This window comes from Anarrhichthys ocellatus, unplaced genomic scaffold, assembly GCF_004355925.1.
Source record: "Anarrhichthys ocellatus isolate YVR2014 unplaced genomic scaffold, GSC_Weel_1.0 scaffold81, whole genome shotgun sequence".
NCBI lineage: Eukaryota > Metazoa > Chordata > Actinopteri > Perciformes > Anarhichadidae > Anarrhichthys > Anarrhichthys ocellatus.
In genome coordinates, this window is record NW_022280111.1 from 561,355 (window position 1) to 573,763 (window position 12,409).

A 12,409-nucleotide genomic window follows, 5' to 3' on the forward strand; every position below is an offset into this window, starting at 1 on the left:
ATATACATACAGATATATATATAGATATACATACAGATATATATATATATATATAGAGATATAGAGATATAGAGATATATAGATATATAGATATATAGATAGATATAGATAGAGATAGATATAGAGATAGATATAGAGATAGATATAGAGATATATATAGAGATATATATAGAGAGATATATAGAGATAGAGATAGAGATAGATATAGATATAGATATAGATATAGATATAGATATAGATATAGATATAGATATATAGATATAGATATATATAGATATAGATATAGATATAGATAGATATAGATATATATAGATAGATATAGATAGATAGATATAGAGATTGAAATCCCGTGTATCCGAATCATGTTGCGGAGACTTAAAGTGAATGACACTTTGCGGGTTTTGTTTGTCTTTTCCTCACCTGGTTTTGTCCCGACGAGGCCCCCGAAACTCTCGGCCGGGCCCCGTGCACCAGCAGCTCGCAGGAGTCGGTATAGATGAAGTGCAGGGCGTGTTCCAGCATGTCCGGCGTGATCTTCTCCAAAATGATCAAATCGCAGCCCACAGCGTCCTCGCTCTTCCTCACTTCTCCGTCGAGCTCCTCGTCGAGTTCGTGCTCTGACATGAAGTGCTTCCGGAAGAACTCTGACCTCATGGCCAGGATGTACTTGTGGGCGGGGAAGGTGCGATCGCCGGCCTGGAGGGTCACGTCATGGATGGGGTCCATTTCGTCCGCCTCGTCCAGAAGGCGCCGAAAGTGTTGGGAGAAGGAGGACGGAGAAATGATGGGAATCTCGTACAAGCTGGATCAAAGACACGGGTGGACATCATTGCAGCATATAACTCAAAACGATGAACATTTGGACACATACAGCGAGAACACAAACAGAAAAGAGTATAATCTCTGACAAATGACTGATAACTGGAGTGCAAGAAGCTTGCAACACCGCCTCCAATAAAGCAGAGTACTTTATCAGCAGGGAAGAGATCTAAAATTAAAGACAATTAGACCCAGCCAGATAAGATAAATAGTCCTCTAATGTGTGCAATACCGAACTGGCTAAATGTTCCAACATAATATTCTGTGGTAAATCATTATCGAGTGCCTGGGGAGAGACTGCTTTTAAAGTCAGTTCTTTTTTGCTTCCCATCACTGGTTTAATGCTGATGAATCATAAAATAGAAGTACGTCTTTGACTCAGTCATTTCTCGAAATGCTCTTAACCCATTCACTATTTCGCACAAAATAACCAAATTAGACAGACTTATGAACGTACTTCGTTTTGGGGTCGGACTGAAGCACTCCAAAGTTTCGGCCTTTAGAGTCCATGGTGATGCCGACAGCTCTGTGGACATACGGGAGCTTCTCCAGGCGAATCCTCTCATACAGTGTCCCGGCATCTGAATGGCCACAGACCTCCACGCTGCCCACTGAGATGACAAGAAGCATGTAAATTACATTTAAAACAAATATACTCTTGTTCTTCTTAAAACCCCCAACATTTGCTTGACAAATCTAAGGTTTGGTCACAAGTCTAATGAAAACTATTGAAATAGTTTGGGACAGTTGCAGAGCACTGGCCAACTTGATGATTCAACACACCGTGTTCCTCAATCCCTCACCTTTCTTCTCCCCGTACTTCCTATACTCTCCAGCCCACACGCCACTGAAGCCCTCCCCCTCCTGAGTCACAAACATCATGCCGTTCTTGCTGAGAGCGATGTCCGACATGAAAACCTGACGGCCATACGCCCACCGGCACTGTCTCACAGAGCTGCAAGAGGACCGCCAGCAGAACACCTGAGAGAAGGACGGAAACGGAGGAAACTTAAGGAACGTTACACAGACGAGTCTTAGTCACCATATATATTTATAGGACCCCATATAGACCAGCCTGCTTTGGTATTGTATAACTGTCTACAATGCTCCATATAGCTAGACAACAACAGGGGAAGTTCTGCTTCAGTTTCTAAATGTTAGAACAGCAAGTGAGATTTAAGTAAAGTTTTATTGTCTCACGATAGATCTAGGCCAGTTGATTTAGTGATGCTTGTCTGCACCATGTGCCTAAATATGAGTGAAAAGCATTTCCTGTAGTACTTTCTAAATGCACGTACCCTCCCAGCTTCATCTAATGCCAAGATGGCCAGCTTCTCCCCTCCTCCCTCGTTCAGGATCTGTGGAACCACACGGTGGTCCAGACTCCCACCGCTGACCAGAACCTTCTTGACGTTCAACTGCCTGAAAAATTAATAATTAAAAGAAGAAAAAAAAACAGACTAAAATTACTTAAATATAATATACTTTATTAATCCATTTGTCCATCTATGGATGAAAATCCACATTTCTTGGTGGAAGAAGCTCATTTGAACATCTGCATTCGAGTGGATCCAATGTTGTCAGTGCTCTTTAACAGAGAGGCGTGCACTTAGCCCCACAAAGAGATATTTGCAGCACTAGACTAAGCAAATCAAATAATGAGGCAACAATTTCCAGTTTAGGGGATGATTTGCCATCTGCTGCCATTCAAATTAGGTTTGATTAGAATACCGGAGGCAGAGCGGACAGTGTCTCCGGCGGCTTGAAAATGCTGCACATATCAAATGGGATCTATGAGCACTGAAGAATATAGAGAGCACGAACTTTACAGAGATCACATCTTTACATTTGCCTGGCAAAATGCAGTCTTGAGTCTGGAATGAAGTCTGGACTTAAACAAGAAATGTACTCACTACTTCTGCAATGAGAAGCTGGATATTAGAGAGAGCAGCTCAGAATCAATGAAGTACGTGTGTTTGGCAATTTGGTGGGTGGTGGATGAGGCAATCTTCGGATTATGGACCAGTTTGTTCAATTTATTGCTCTGATAAAAATCAGAATGTTATTTAAAAAACTAAATTGAGGTCATGCTGATGTTGTGTGATGTAACGGAGTGACTGTTACAAGTCTTTTAATGAAGTGGAATCTTAAAGGCCGTGGTGTAAGTTCCGCTGCCCCATTCACCTTGAAGCCATCTTCTTGCACTGGTAGTCGGCCAACAGGTAGACGTCGCCCTTCTCCGTCACGACCACCGTTGCTCCGTCACTAGCTGCTGCCATCGCGATGGTGACATCCTTGTGGTGCAGAGCAGACACCTGCCGGGGGGCTGTCACGCACTTCTCTCCATTGGGATCCAGCAAGTAACCTGGATAACAACAAACAATGTGTTTAACAAGTCAAGATGTCCATAGACGGCGTGCGAGTGTGTGTGTTTAATAAAGGCTTTATAAAAAGATTCTCATAATAGCCTTTTGTGTCATCCACCTCTGACATGGAGGGTCTTTCCTCCTCACCAAACCTCCTACAGAAGTAAATAAACATTTGCACCATTCTACCATTTCAAACACATCATTAGTCATGCTTGCATGCTAAAAGTATTAGCTTTATCTTGTTTTCTTTTTTACTCTGGCATGTTTACACATTAGTGTAACACAGGCTGTGAGTCTCGCCTTTATCTGTGTAACACAGGCTGTGGGTCTCGCCTTTATCTGCTCAAATTTACTAGCGCCACTTTCTCTCACAACACCGGCTTTAGCCGACACGTCAATGAGACTTACCCAGCTGGCCTCCATTGAGTCCCATTGTGTAGACGGCCTCCCTGGTCCACAGCACTGTGTGGAACCTTCCTGCTGCAACTCCAATCACCGTCCTGCCTCTCAGCGTCTTGGAGAACACCTGCATACACAGCACATCATAGTGACATTGAAACCATCATATACAGAATTTAAGAGTTTCTAAACTTAACATCAACGATAATTATCAAAGTACCGGTTGTAGAACATACCACATCAATCTCAAAATAATACTTGAAAACATAAACAAAGAGCAGATTGAAGAAACACCCGCACATTGAAATATATTTCATTCACCACAATCTCATTTGGCACATAAATAATGCTCGTCGCATGCAGTGCAAAATGTCATCGGCCCCTTTCCATCACCCTCCCTGCTACCTCTTACCTGTTTGGGGACATGAGCCGAGGCAGGAGGAGGAGCCAGACCGAGCTGGTGGAAGGTGTTGAGGCCAAAAGTGTACACGTAGCCTTCCTCCGTCAGCACCACTGTGTGGTCTTTAGCTGCCGCCACCTGGGAGCAGTGATGGGACATGAGACCCTCCACCATGCGAGGAACCTGTGGGGAGCAGTGAGAAGGAGAACGATTAGATTAAACATATCTGTGTTTACTGTGGTACGGCAGGAGCTGGACAACATGACAGCATGATGAAACTGATTGATTCATATTTACAAACAAGCTTTGAAGTTGTACATTATATTTGCTATATGGACACATTTACAGAATTTCAAAATATAGGGTGAGGGTTAGCACACTTCAATGACGCCCTATAACAAGCTTCACCAGATAAGTCTGCTCATCTCCATGGCCAAGTCGTCCTCCCAGTCCATGCCCACAGGTGAACACCTGGCCTTTCTGGGACAGGAACACAGAGTGGAACTTGCACAGGACCACCTACAGAGAGAAGAAGAGATAAAACACGTTTCCGTCTCTTTTTAATCAGTATTTTAAAATACAACATATTCTATTCTTAAGGAGTCTGAAGTTTGTGCTGATAAAAAGGTTCTGGTCATTATAATTTGGACCTCATAGCAGAGGCTGCGATGCATCTCTTTCCATGTCCCTCAGCCAAGCCCTCTTGTAGTGATAGTAAAACACTATGCCAACAAAGGCCGGGGCACAAGTGGAAAAGCAAACATCATTACTAATACATTGCTACCCTCAAGCTTTCAATAGGGCGCAGGGATGTTTCCCAAAGTATCACATTGATGTGGACATTCGCACACATGCGTACACACCAGCGTCGTTCATTTAATTAAAAACATGTCTTTGTGGAATTAATATTTAACCTCTGGCACCTGTCGGGTTGGGCTACGAAGACAAAGACTAAATGCAGCGGCACTGGGTCATTGTGTGGTCATGAAATCAGATCTGTCCGTCCCCAACTAGGCTTTATGAAATTAGTCTGCATGACAAGTCCTGTATGTCAGAAAGAAATCCCTTAAACACGGGGTTTCTTCGGTTAACTCCAAAAACACAGGGACAAGAAGCCCAGATTAATCATTTCCTCACAAATACACAAACCCCATACAAATACAAAGTGTTAAGAATGGATTACAATGACAACACATCTAACACAGTCTTTACTTAAGCTACTATAACTAGCATCTGGTGTGTACACTACGCACACCACTGGGGGTAGTTGCACTGGTGCCAGCAGCTATATTAATCACACTAACAGGATCCACATGACAAATGCATGAAATTGTAGTCGGGCTGGCACAGTGCAGCAGCGTAGTTCAACCATGCACAGGCTGGCATAACAAAGTCACAAATGAAGACCAATCAGTCCACGCCTGACGCACAAACCCTGCCCTCTACTTGACTCAGTCGAACAACATTACTGAGGGTTTCGGGTATTTTTTCCTGATGCCATGGCTGTATAGCCACTAACTTCACTTATCTATGAAACGTACAATTTAACACTTTCAAGCAAGGTTTCAAAGTATTTTTTTTACAACAGCTGATTTACTATGAAGAGAAGGTTGTGTAATATCAGACTCTGGGGAGGGAGTGTTTTGCTGGTTTACCCAGGTGGTGTACCTTATCTGGAGTACCCATGTGCATTGACACAGAGTTGAAGCATGAGGTCATTACTGGTGCGATACATGCGACTGTGGTTTTTGTGGTAGGGAATCCCTACGCTGTAGGAAAACACCTCCTCTACTCCATGGAGAGCCGGAACAACAACAACAACAACGGCGTGTTGTCAGCCTACCTGCTTGATGTAAACCTCGGTCCTGGCAAACGCATCCACAAGCTCAGGGTGCTGTCGGCTCTCCTGATTGCCATGCCCGAGACTGAAATTAGTATTGTTTCCCCATGTGTATACTTCAGTTGGGTCTGTAATGAGGAAGAAAAACTAAATTACATGAACAACCACAACACAGCCGCCACCTGAAGCTTGATTTAACCAGTGGTCTTTTCTGCAATTAAAAGACAAAGGCATATTTGTATGGCACCTTTCAACAACAAGGCATGTCAAAATGCTTTGCATAAGACATAAAAGCTAGGAAAATAAATAAAGTGCCATATAAAAAGACACATTTAAATAGAAGAGAACAATAAGCTAAAATAGAGAACAGATCAAACAGAAGGATGTCCTGTTCATCCACAGTACATCATCTCTATCGAATGAGAGTACAAATCATTATGGCAAGAAACACGTGACGTAGCACAGGGAGAGTTAAATCCCATACATGTACAAGTGTGAAATACATCATTAAACAGAATGAGTCACCATGATGCCAATAAGCCCGGTGACTCTTGTTCCATAGTTTCACCACCAATGTCATATCGATGCAAGACAATGTCAACAAAAAGAAATGTCTTGGTATTGTGGTGTGTGAGGACCCCAATGAAGGCCACAAGCACAAACGTGTTGGCCTCACAATAAAGTTCTTCTGTATGTTACAAGTGTTGCTGGAGTTTTGACCTCTCTACATCTTTTCCGTCCTTCGTGTATCTAGGAGGTAGGAGAAGTTGTGCCAGATAAAGCCAACTCAACTGAAGCGCTGAAGTCATCAGCTTTCCTTACCGGTGTTTTTAAACACAACGTGTGTTGGTCTGTCCTTCATTGTGAGGTCCAGGACAGAGAGACCCTCCTTGTCCTGTGTGGAGAGAAGTCCTCCGTGCTGAAACAATGTCGAGAAAAAAAGTTATTCAAAGTGAAGTCAAAATGAGCAAGGAATAATCTGAACTTTTCCTTTATTGACACCACATTAGAATTTCCATATTGTTGCATTATTTGACTCATTTGGTAAATGGGACGATAGCACTTTTTTGGAGATCCACGTTAAATACATACCTTGACTAGCGATATGAGACAGTGGATATGTCCGTAGAAAGCGCTGCGATGCACAGCAGTCCAGCCGGACTCCTTATCCTTCACCATCAGGTCAGCATTCCTACTCTCCAGGAGCCACTCCAGCAGGGTCTTCTTTCCCAGCGAGGATGCCAGGTGCAGGGCTGTGCGACCGAAGGCATCCCTCAAGGTGGTGGCGTTGTGGCAGTGCGAGGTCAAGAACGCCCGCAGCTGCCCCTCAGAGCCGCCCGTTAGTGCCGCCACCACCTCGTCCGCATGCTGCTGCGAGCGGCATTTGGGGGTGCAGTCCGGCAGTGCTAGACTCATCCTGACCTCCTCCAAATGTTCACAGTGAACCCTCCTCCCTTTTGTGTCACAGCCCACCGCCCACAGTCGCAAATAAAAACTCAAAAACAAAACAATGCGATGTAACAAATCCAAAACGCCGTCACTAATACGGTGTACTATAACAGAGCTGCTCTACAAGAAGAAAAAGTACATCAAGAAAAAAACGTGCGTCAGCAAAAGGTGGAGATGGTTTGGAGTGCTAGAATTGTGCTTGTGTTGAGGTTCCACTGCACCCTAGCGACCCCAGAGCCTCTCTGCGACTGGTTTCAGTCCACCATGTCAACCAAGAGTTGGACACAAACTAAGGTGCATGCAGCATTCGATGGCATCAAGAATTCAATAAATACAAAAACTCTTGTGTTTTATACAAAATTGTAGATTTCAATGTTAGCAAAAATAGTTTCTTCCTCTAAATACTCTTTTAATAATTTACAAAAGGCAAAGATTTCAACGGCCCTCCGACCTCCTCGTCCAGCAGTCCAACCATCAAACTTGAGGGGAAAGGCCCCCTTTCCCCCCAAAATCCTCACTCTTCTTTTCAAAACTCCATAATTGTAGAGTGCACCTGAGGGGGGAAATTTGAGAGGAGTCAGTGGTGCAAAAACGAAGGCCTACAGTCACACTTTGTGTACTTGCAAAGTACTAAATGCAAGTACAGCTGTGTAGGGTGCAGATAGTAAGATGAGATGCAAAGGTCAGAGCAAGTTTGACCGAATTACATGCTGGCGGAGCACAGATCAGCTGAGTTGACAGGTTTGCCACACAGCTATTTGACAACGCTGTGCAAATAAGACTAAGGCGAATTTAAACGTTGCATGTAGATAATGTTAACATGAAGATAGTGCACCAACGTTACCAAGGGGGGGTTCTCATTGTTGACTAAACAGCAAGATTATGTACCAGGCTAAGTTAGCTGAATACCATTAGCTTGTTAATATCCATGTCAACTGCACCCCAACTCAACCACGCATTTGGTTTCTGCGTAATATAACTGGGGCGTTGAAGCCATTGCGAGCCAATTTCTTACGTAGAATTATCTTAATCATAAATTACTGTCTTTTCCAACATATGTGACAAACTTGCTAGCAGGCTGTGCAGAACTGCCAGCTAACTACTTCACTCATGTATTAGCTAACCGTGCCTAAGCTGGATAACGTCACACGTCAAGCCCCGTCATAATGTGCTGTGTGTTAAGAGCTAACAAGACACCTGCTGTGAGCAAAAGCAACGATAACGACACAGTTCAACGTCGGGTTTGTCAACTGTGTTGTTAGCTCGCGCTCTACAAGCTAAGCCAGCTAGACTGACACATCACCGAAGCTAGCGATAGCAAGCTGGTATGGACTTTAACGTTGTATCATTTCTTACCTTCCGCTAGTTAAAGTAAAAAGAGGACATGGAGCGTGTTGCATCAACGACGTACATCCACTGTGTCATTACTACGAGCAGGAGACGCTGGGCTTTTTTTTCACTAGTGCTAATTTTGACAGGACAGGGCCGCTGAAACCCTGCAGGTTAGGTAAAAACCTTCACTACTTTCGAGCCTTCTGATTGGCCAGGGCGTGTACATCGCAGTATTCTATTGGTTGATTTTTGGGGGTTTGTTCGTTGTGCTCCGAGTATGCTGTTGCTGTATCTATGATGTCATAGGACATTTTATTCTATCTTTTTCATTTGAGGGTTAACATTATGAACATAAGTAGAAAGTTAAGGAAAATATAACTTCGAAGTTTATTTGTGTGATGCAGAAAAAAACATAGTTGTGAATTCATCTTAAATTATACAAGGAGACAACACTTCTTGTACCATTTAAGATGAATTTACAATTAATTCACAAAGGGTTAATGCCATTTACTCTTTAATGGACAGACATTAAAATTCTCACAAAACTGGCCTATGTTTCTATGTAATAAGGAGCAAAAGAAGCAGAGAAATGGTTTGCTTTAGAATACTTTCTGCACAAATATCACAAATAATGGTTAATGTAATGGTAAATTAAAGGAGTTTTTAATAAAGAATAAAGATGATTCGATCTTTTGAGCATACTATACCTATACAGTTGTGTGGGCATAAAAGGTGGATGTAAAAAGCTTGCAGATCCTTCACAAGATCATCATGTCAGTTCAAAGGTTTCAAACTCAACAGATAGACTTCAGGTGGAGTATCACTTTCAGCCTCATTTCAGGTTTCATGGAATTACTCAGATGATTGTCACAGTGGCCGCGGCTGAGAATAGGAGGGGATCAATGGAGGGCAAAGCTAGGGTTACACTGGGATCTATACCGGGTCTTCCAAATATGACATATTGATGAGCACGCCCTCCCTCGCCTGTCATGCATGAACACATGCACAGTTTTGCTTCTCAATGCAATCCCGCACAATCTAGCAGACTATACAACTAAGGTTGCCATTCAAGTTAATTTCTCAAAAGAGGATGTGAAAAATACAGACCATGTAAAGAGATAAAAGAATTTGACAATCGTAGTGTTATCTGAAATAATAGAATGTTATTGAACCATTGATGCTATAACGTTTTACACGTTTTTTTCATTATCTTTTGGTTGAGGAATTATTTACAGCTGCCGAAAAGCACTTTTGTATACTGGATTGAGAAAAACTAGAAAGTGCATTCTTCTCACATCCAGGAGTTCCTAAAATTTTCTTTCAAATGATAACAACTCATCTTTCATTTGCTCTTATTATGAGCTTGTTGTCTATTAGGTTCTGTATTATGTTGTTTTGTCACTGCCTTCATTGGGTTTATGCTTTTGAGACCCATAACATCCTCAATGATCCTAAAAGGGATTGGGGCTTATCTTAATGAGTACTAGTAAAGTATGGGTTCAGTGATGTAACACTATCATCAGTGGATTGAATGATTCATGTGTTTATTTTGTCTTTTCATTTCCTTTAGTCTATGTGTGTTTTCCGCACAGCCTCGCGCTGAGCTGAATTGGCCTGGATATCAAATCTAATGATAGGCCTCATAGATCAAACTATAGTTTCCCCTCAGGAGCCACAAACCTTTTCATTCCCCTACACGTGGATGGGCTAGTGAACACATCTTATTCTAAGAAATGCCATTTGAAAATATGGTTGTGGTTGGTAATGGTTTGTATGGAATTGCAAAACTCATTGCTTTTGTGTAAATGTGGTACGTCACAGGAGCTCCCTCAGGGACCCTTCAGGGACCCTTCAGGGACCCCTAAGGTCCATGGACCCCTAGCTCAGGTTCTGAAGCAGCACTAGTATGCTTGTAGTAGTATTGGTCTCATTTCGGGAAAACTAGTTCTGATTTTCATATCAGATATTTAGCTGTCAAGTTAAGATGAATGTAATAAAAAATAAAAAAGGTCAGGGGGAAATTAAAATCAAAATCTGAACGAAACTTGAAAGAGTTTTTATCCCCCCCCCCTTTTTTGCTTGAAAATGGTACGCTCCCTCCTTCCGATGGTTGTGCACTGGGCTGCTGTGTTTGGTCGTTTCCTCCAGACTCCCAGCGTTTAGGAAAGCAGCGAGCTGGAAGTACGTACGTGGTGATACATGGCACCTTTGGGAGACGGCGAGGGCTTTTCTGTCTCGGAACCAGCAGCCTGAGTAAAGGTATTTGCCAGTTCGACATTCTGAATCGGACTCGATTATTTTAGCGGGGAACTGGGGGAAAAAAATATGATAAAAGCCTGAGGTTTTGGGAAGACGAACGAAGAGGGAAAACCTCGAAGTTTGCGAGCTTCGTCCACCACCTTTATGGAAACGTAGAGTTCTCCCGCACAAGGATGGTTTGGGGGTAGTTATATGGAGTCTGAGTTGGAACTGGGAGCCGTTTTCGAAAGGATAAAGGCGGGAGAGCCACGGTGGGGAGAAACTTTCCCTTGTTGAAGAACAAGGCTGTCGGTTTGCTGTAGAGTAATCTTTACGGACGGTCTGCGCGCACACACACGTTTTGTACAACCCAAGATGCGCCTGTTGAGCACGTCGTGCGGAGAAATCCGAGGGAGAGCACACATGTCCGGAGTGGTGCCTTTTCTTCTTCTCCTCGCGGCCGTGCTGTCCTGCCACGGCTGTCCGGACAAGTGCTTGTGCGTCTCGCAAACGGTGAAATGCCAAAACCAGGACTTGGACGCGATTCCGCATTCTTTGCCGGCCAATACCAAGTTCCTGTTCGTCACGGGAAACTACATCTCCCGTGTCGGGGTGGACTCTTTCCCGACCCGCCTGCAAATGCTCACAGACCTCTATCTCAGCGGAAACGAGGTGGAGTCCGTGGACGCAATGGTGTTTGACAACTTGCCAAACCTCGTGCGGCTGGACCTGAGCAACAACATAATCCAAACTTTCAGCGAAAGGGCTTTCCCAGAGGACAACAAAGTGCAGCTCCTTAACCTCAGCAGGTCTTTCCACAACCACTCCTTCATGGACTCGGTCCTGAGCGTCCTACAGAGCGGACACCTCCTCCAGCTGACGGTGCTGGACCTGTCCAACAACGACCTTGTGATCCTCCCGGACGACATATTCAGAGAACTCCCCAACCTGGTCACCCTGAGCCTGCAGAACAGCTCCATCCTCTCTGTTCAGAACGGGACGCTGAGGGCGCCGCCGCTGCGTGACCTGGACCTGAGGGACAACAGCCTGAGGGACCTGCCCTACGCCACCCTGGCGGAGCTCGGCCTCAAGCCCACCCTCCTCATCCGGCTGGCGGGGAACCCCTGGCGCTGCGACTGCTTCTTCGAGGACACGCTGCTGTGGCTGAAGAACACCACCCAGGTCGTCGACGCGCAGAACCTGACCTGCGCCGAACCCAAGGCCCTGAGGCGCCAGCCGCTCCTGCAGGTGGAGCAGTCGCGGCTGAGGTGTCTGGGCGACATGGAGGGCGTGCTGGAGACCTCGTACGTTTTCCTGGGGCTGGTGCTGGCGCTGATCGGCATCATATTCCTGCTGGTGCTCTACCTGAATAGAAAGGGCATCAAGCGGTGGATTTACAACATCCGGGACGCTTGTAGGGACCACATGGAGGGGTACCATTACAGGTATGAGATCAACTCTGACCCGCGTTTGGCCAACCTGAGCATCAATTCGGATGTGTGAGCGAGGACGGGACACTGTCTATATATATATATATATATATATATATATATATATATATAT

General features: G+C 44.3%; 2 protein-coding genes across 2 annotated transcripts in view; one reads left to right on the forward strand and one right to left on the reverse strand.

Annotated features, from left to right (window-relative positions):
* The window catches only part of ibtk (inhibitor of Bruton agammaglobulinemia tyrosine kinase), a 44,362-nt gene extending 35,550 nt beyond the window's left edge, over positions 1 to 8,812 (reverse strand). Inside the window, exons 1-12 of the mRNA XM_031874497.1 lie at positions 8,633 to 8,812; positions 6,920 to 7,829; positions 6,650 to 6,746; positions 5,831 to 5,955; positions 4,396 to 4,506; positions 4,000 to 4,170; positions 3,597 to 3,714; positions 3,004 to 3,184; positions 2,118 to 2,241; positions 1,623 to 1,800; positions 1,277 to 1,430; positions 421 to 802 (exon numbers count right to left, since the gene is read on the reverse strand). Coding sequence (XP_031730357.1) covers positions 421 to 802; positions 1,277 to 1,430; positions 1,623 to 1,800; positions 2,118 to 2,241; positions 3,004 to 3,184; positions 3,597 to 3,714; positions 4,000 to 4,170; positions 4,396 to 4,506; positions 5,831 to 5,955; positions 6,650 to 6,746; positions 6,920 to 7,243 — 1,965 coding nt within the window. The 5' untranslated portion in view covers positions 7,244 to 7,829; positions 8,633 to 8,812. The remainder of the gene's footprint in view (positions 1 to 420; positions 803 to 1,276; positions 1,431 to 1,622; positions 1,801 to 2,117; positions 2,242 to 3,003; positions 3,185 to 3,596; positions 3,715 to 3,999; positions 4,171 to 4,395; positions 4,507 to 5,830; positions 5,956 to 6,649; positions 6,747 to 6,919; positions 7,830 to 8,632) is intronic.
* Positions 8,813 to 10,768: 1,956 nt separating this feature from the next.
* Positions 10,769 to 12,360, forward strand: tpbg (trophoblast glycoprotein). The gene has a single exon (XM_031874527.1). It carries the CDS (start codon positions 11,222 to 11,224, stop codon positions 12,347 to 12,349), a length of 1,128 nt encoding a protein of 375 aa, XP_031730387.1. The 5' UTR covers positions 10,769 to 11,221; the 3' UTR covers positions 12,350 to 12,360.
* Positions 12,361 to 12,409: the final 49 nt, after the last annotated feature.

Bases quoted from the DNA above. Each gene is read 5' to 3' on its own strand.
- tpbg (XM_031874527.1), top strand. From the start codon at position 11,222: ATGCGCCTGTTGAGCACGTCGTGCGGAGAAATCCGAGGGAGAGCACAC.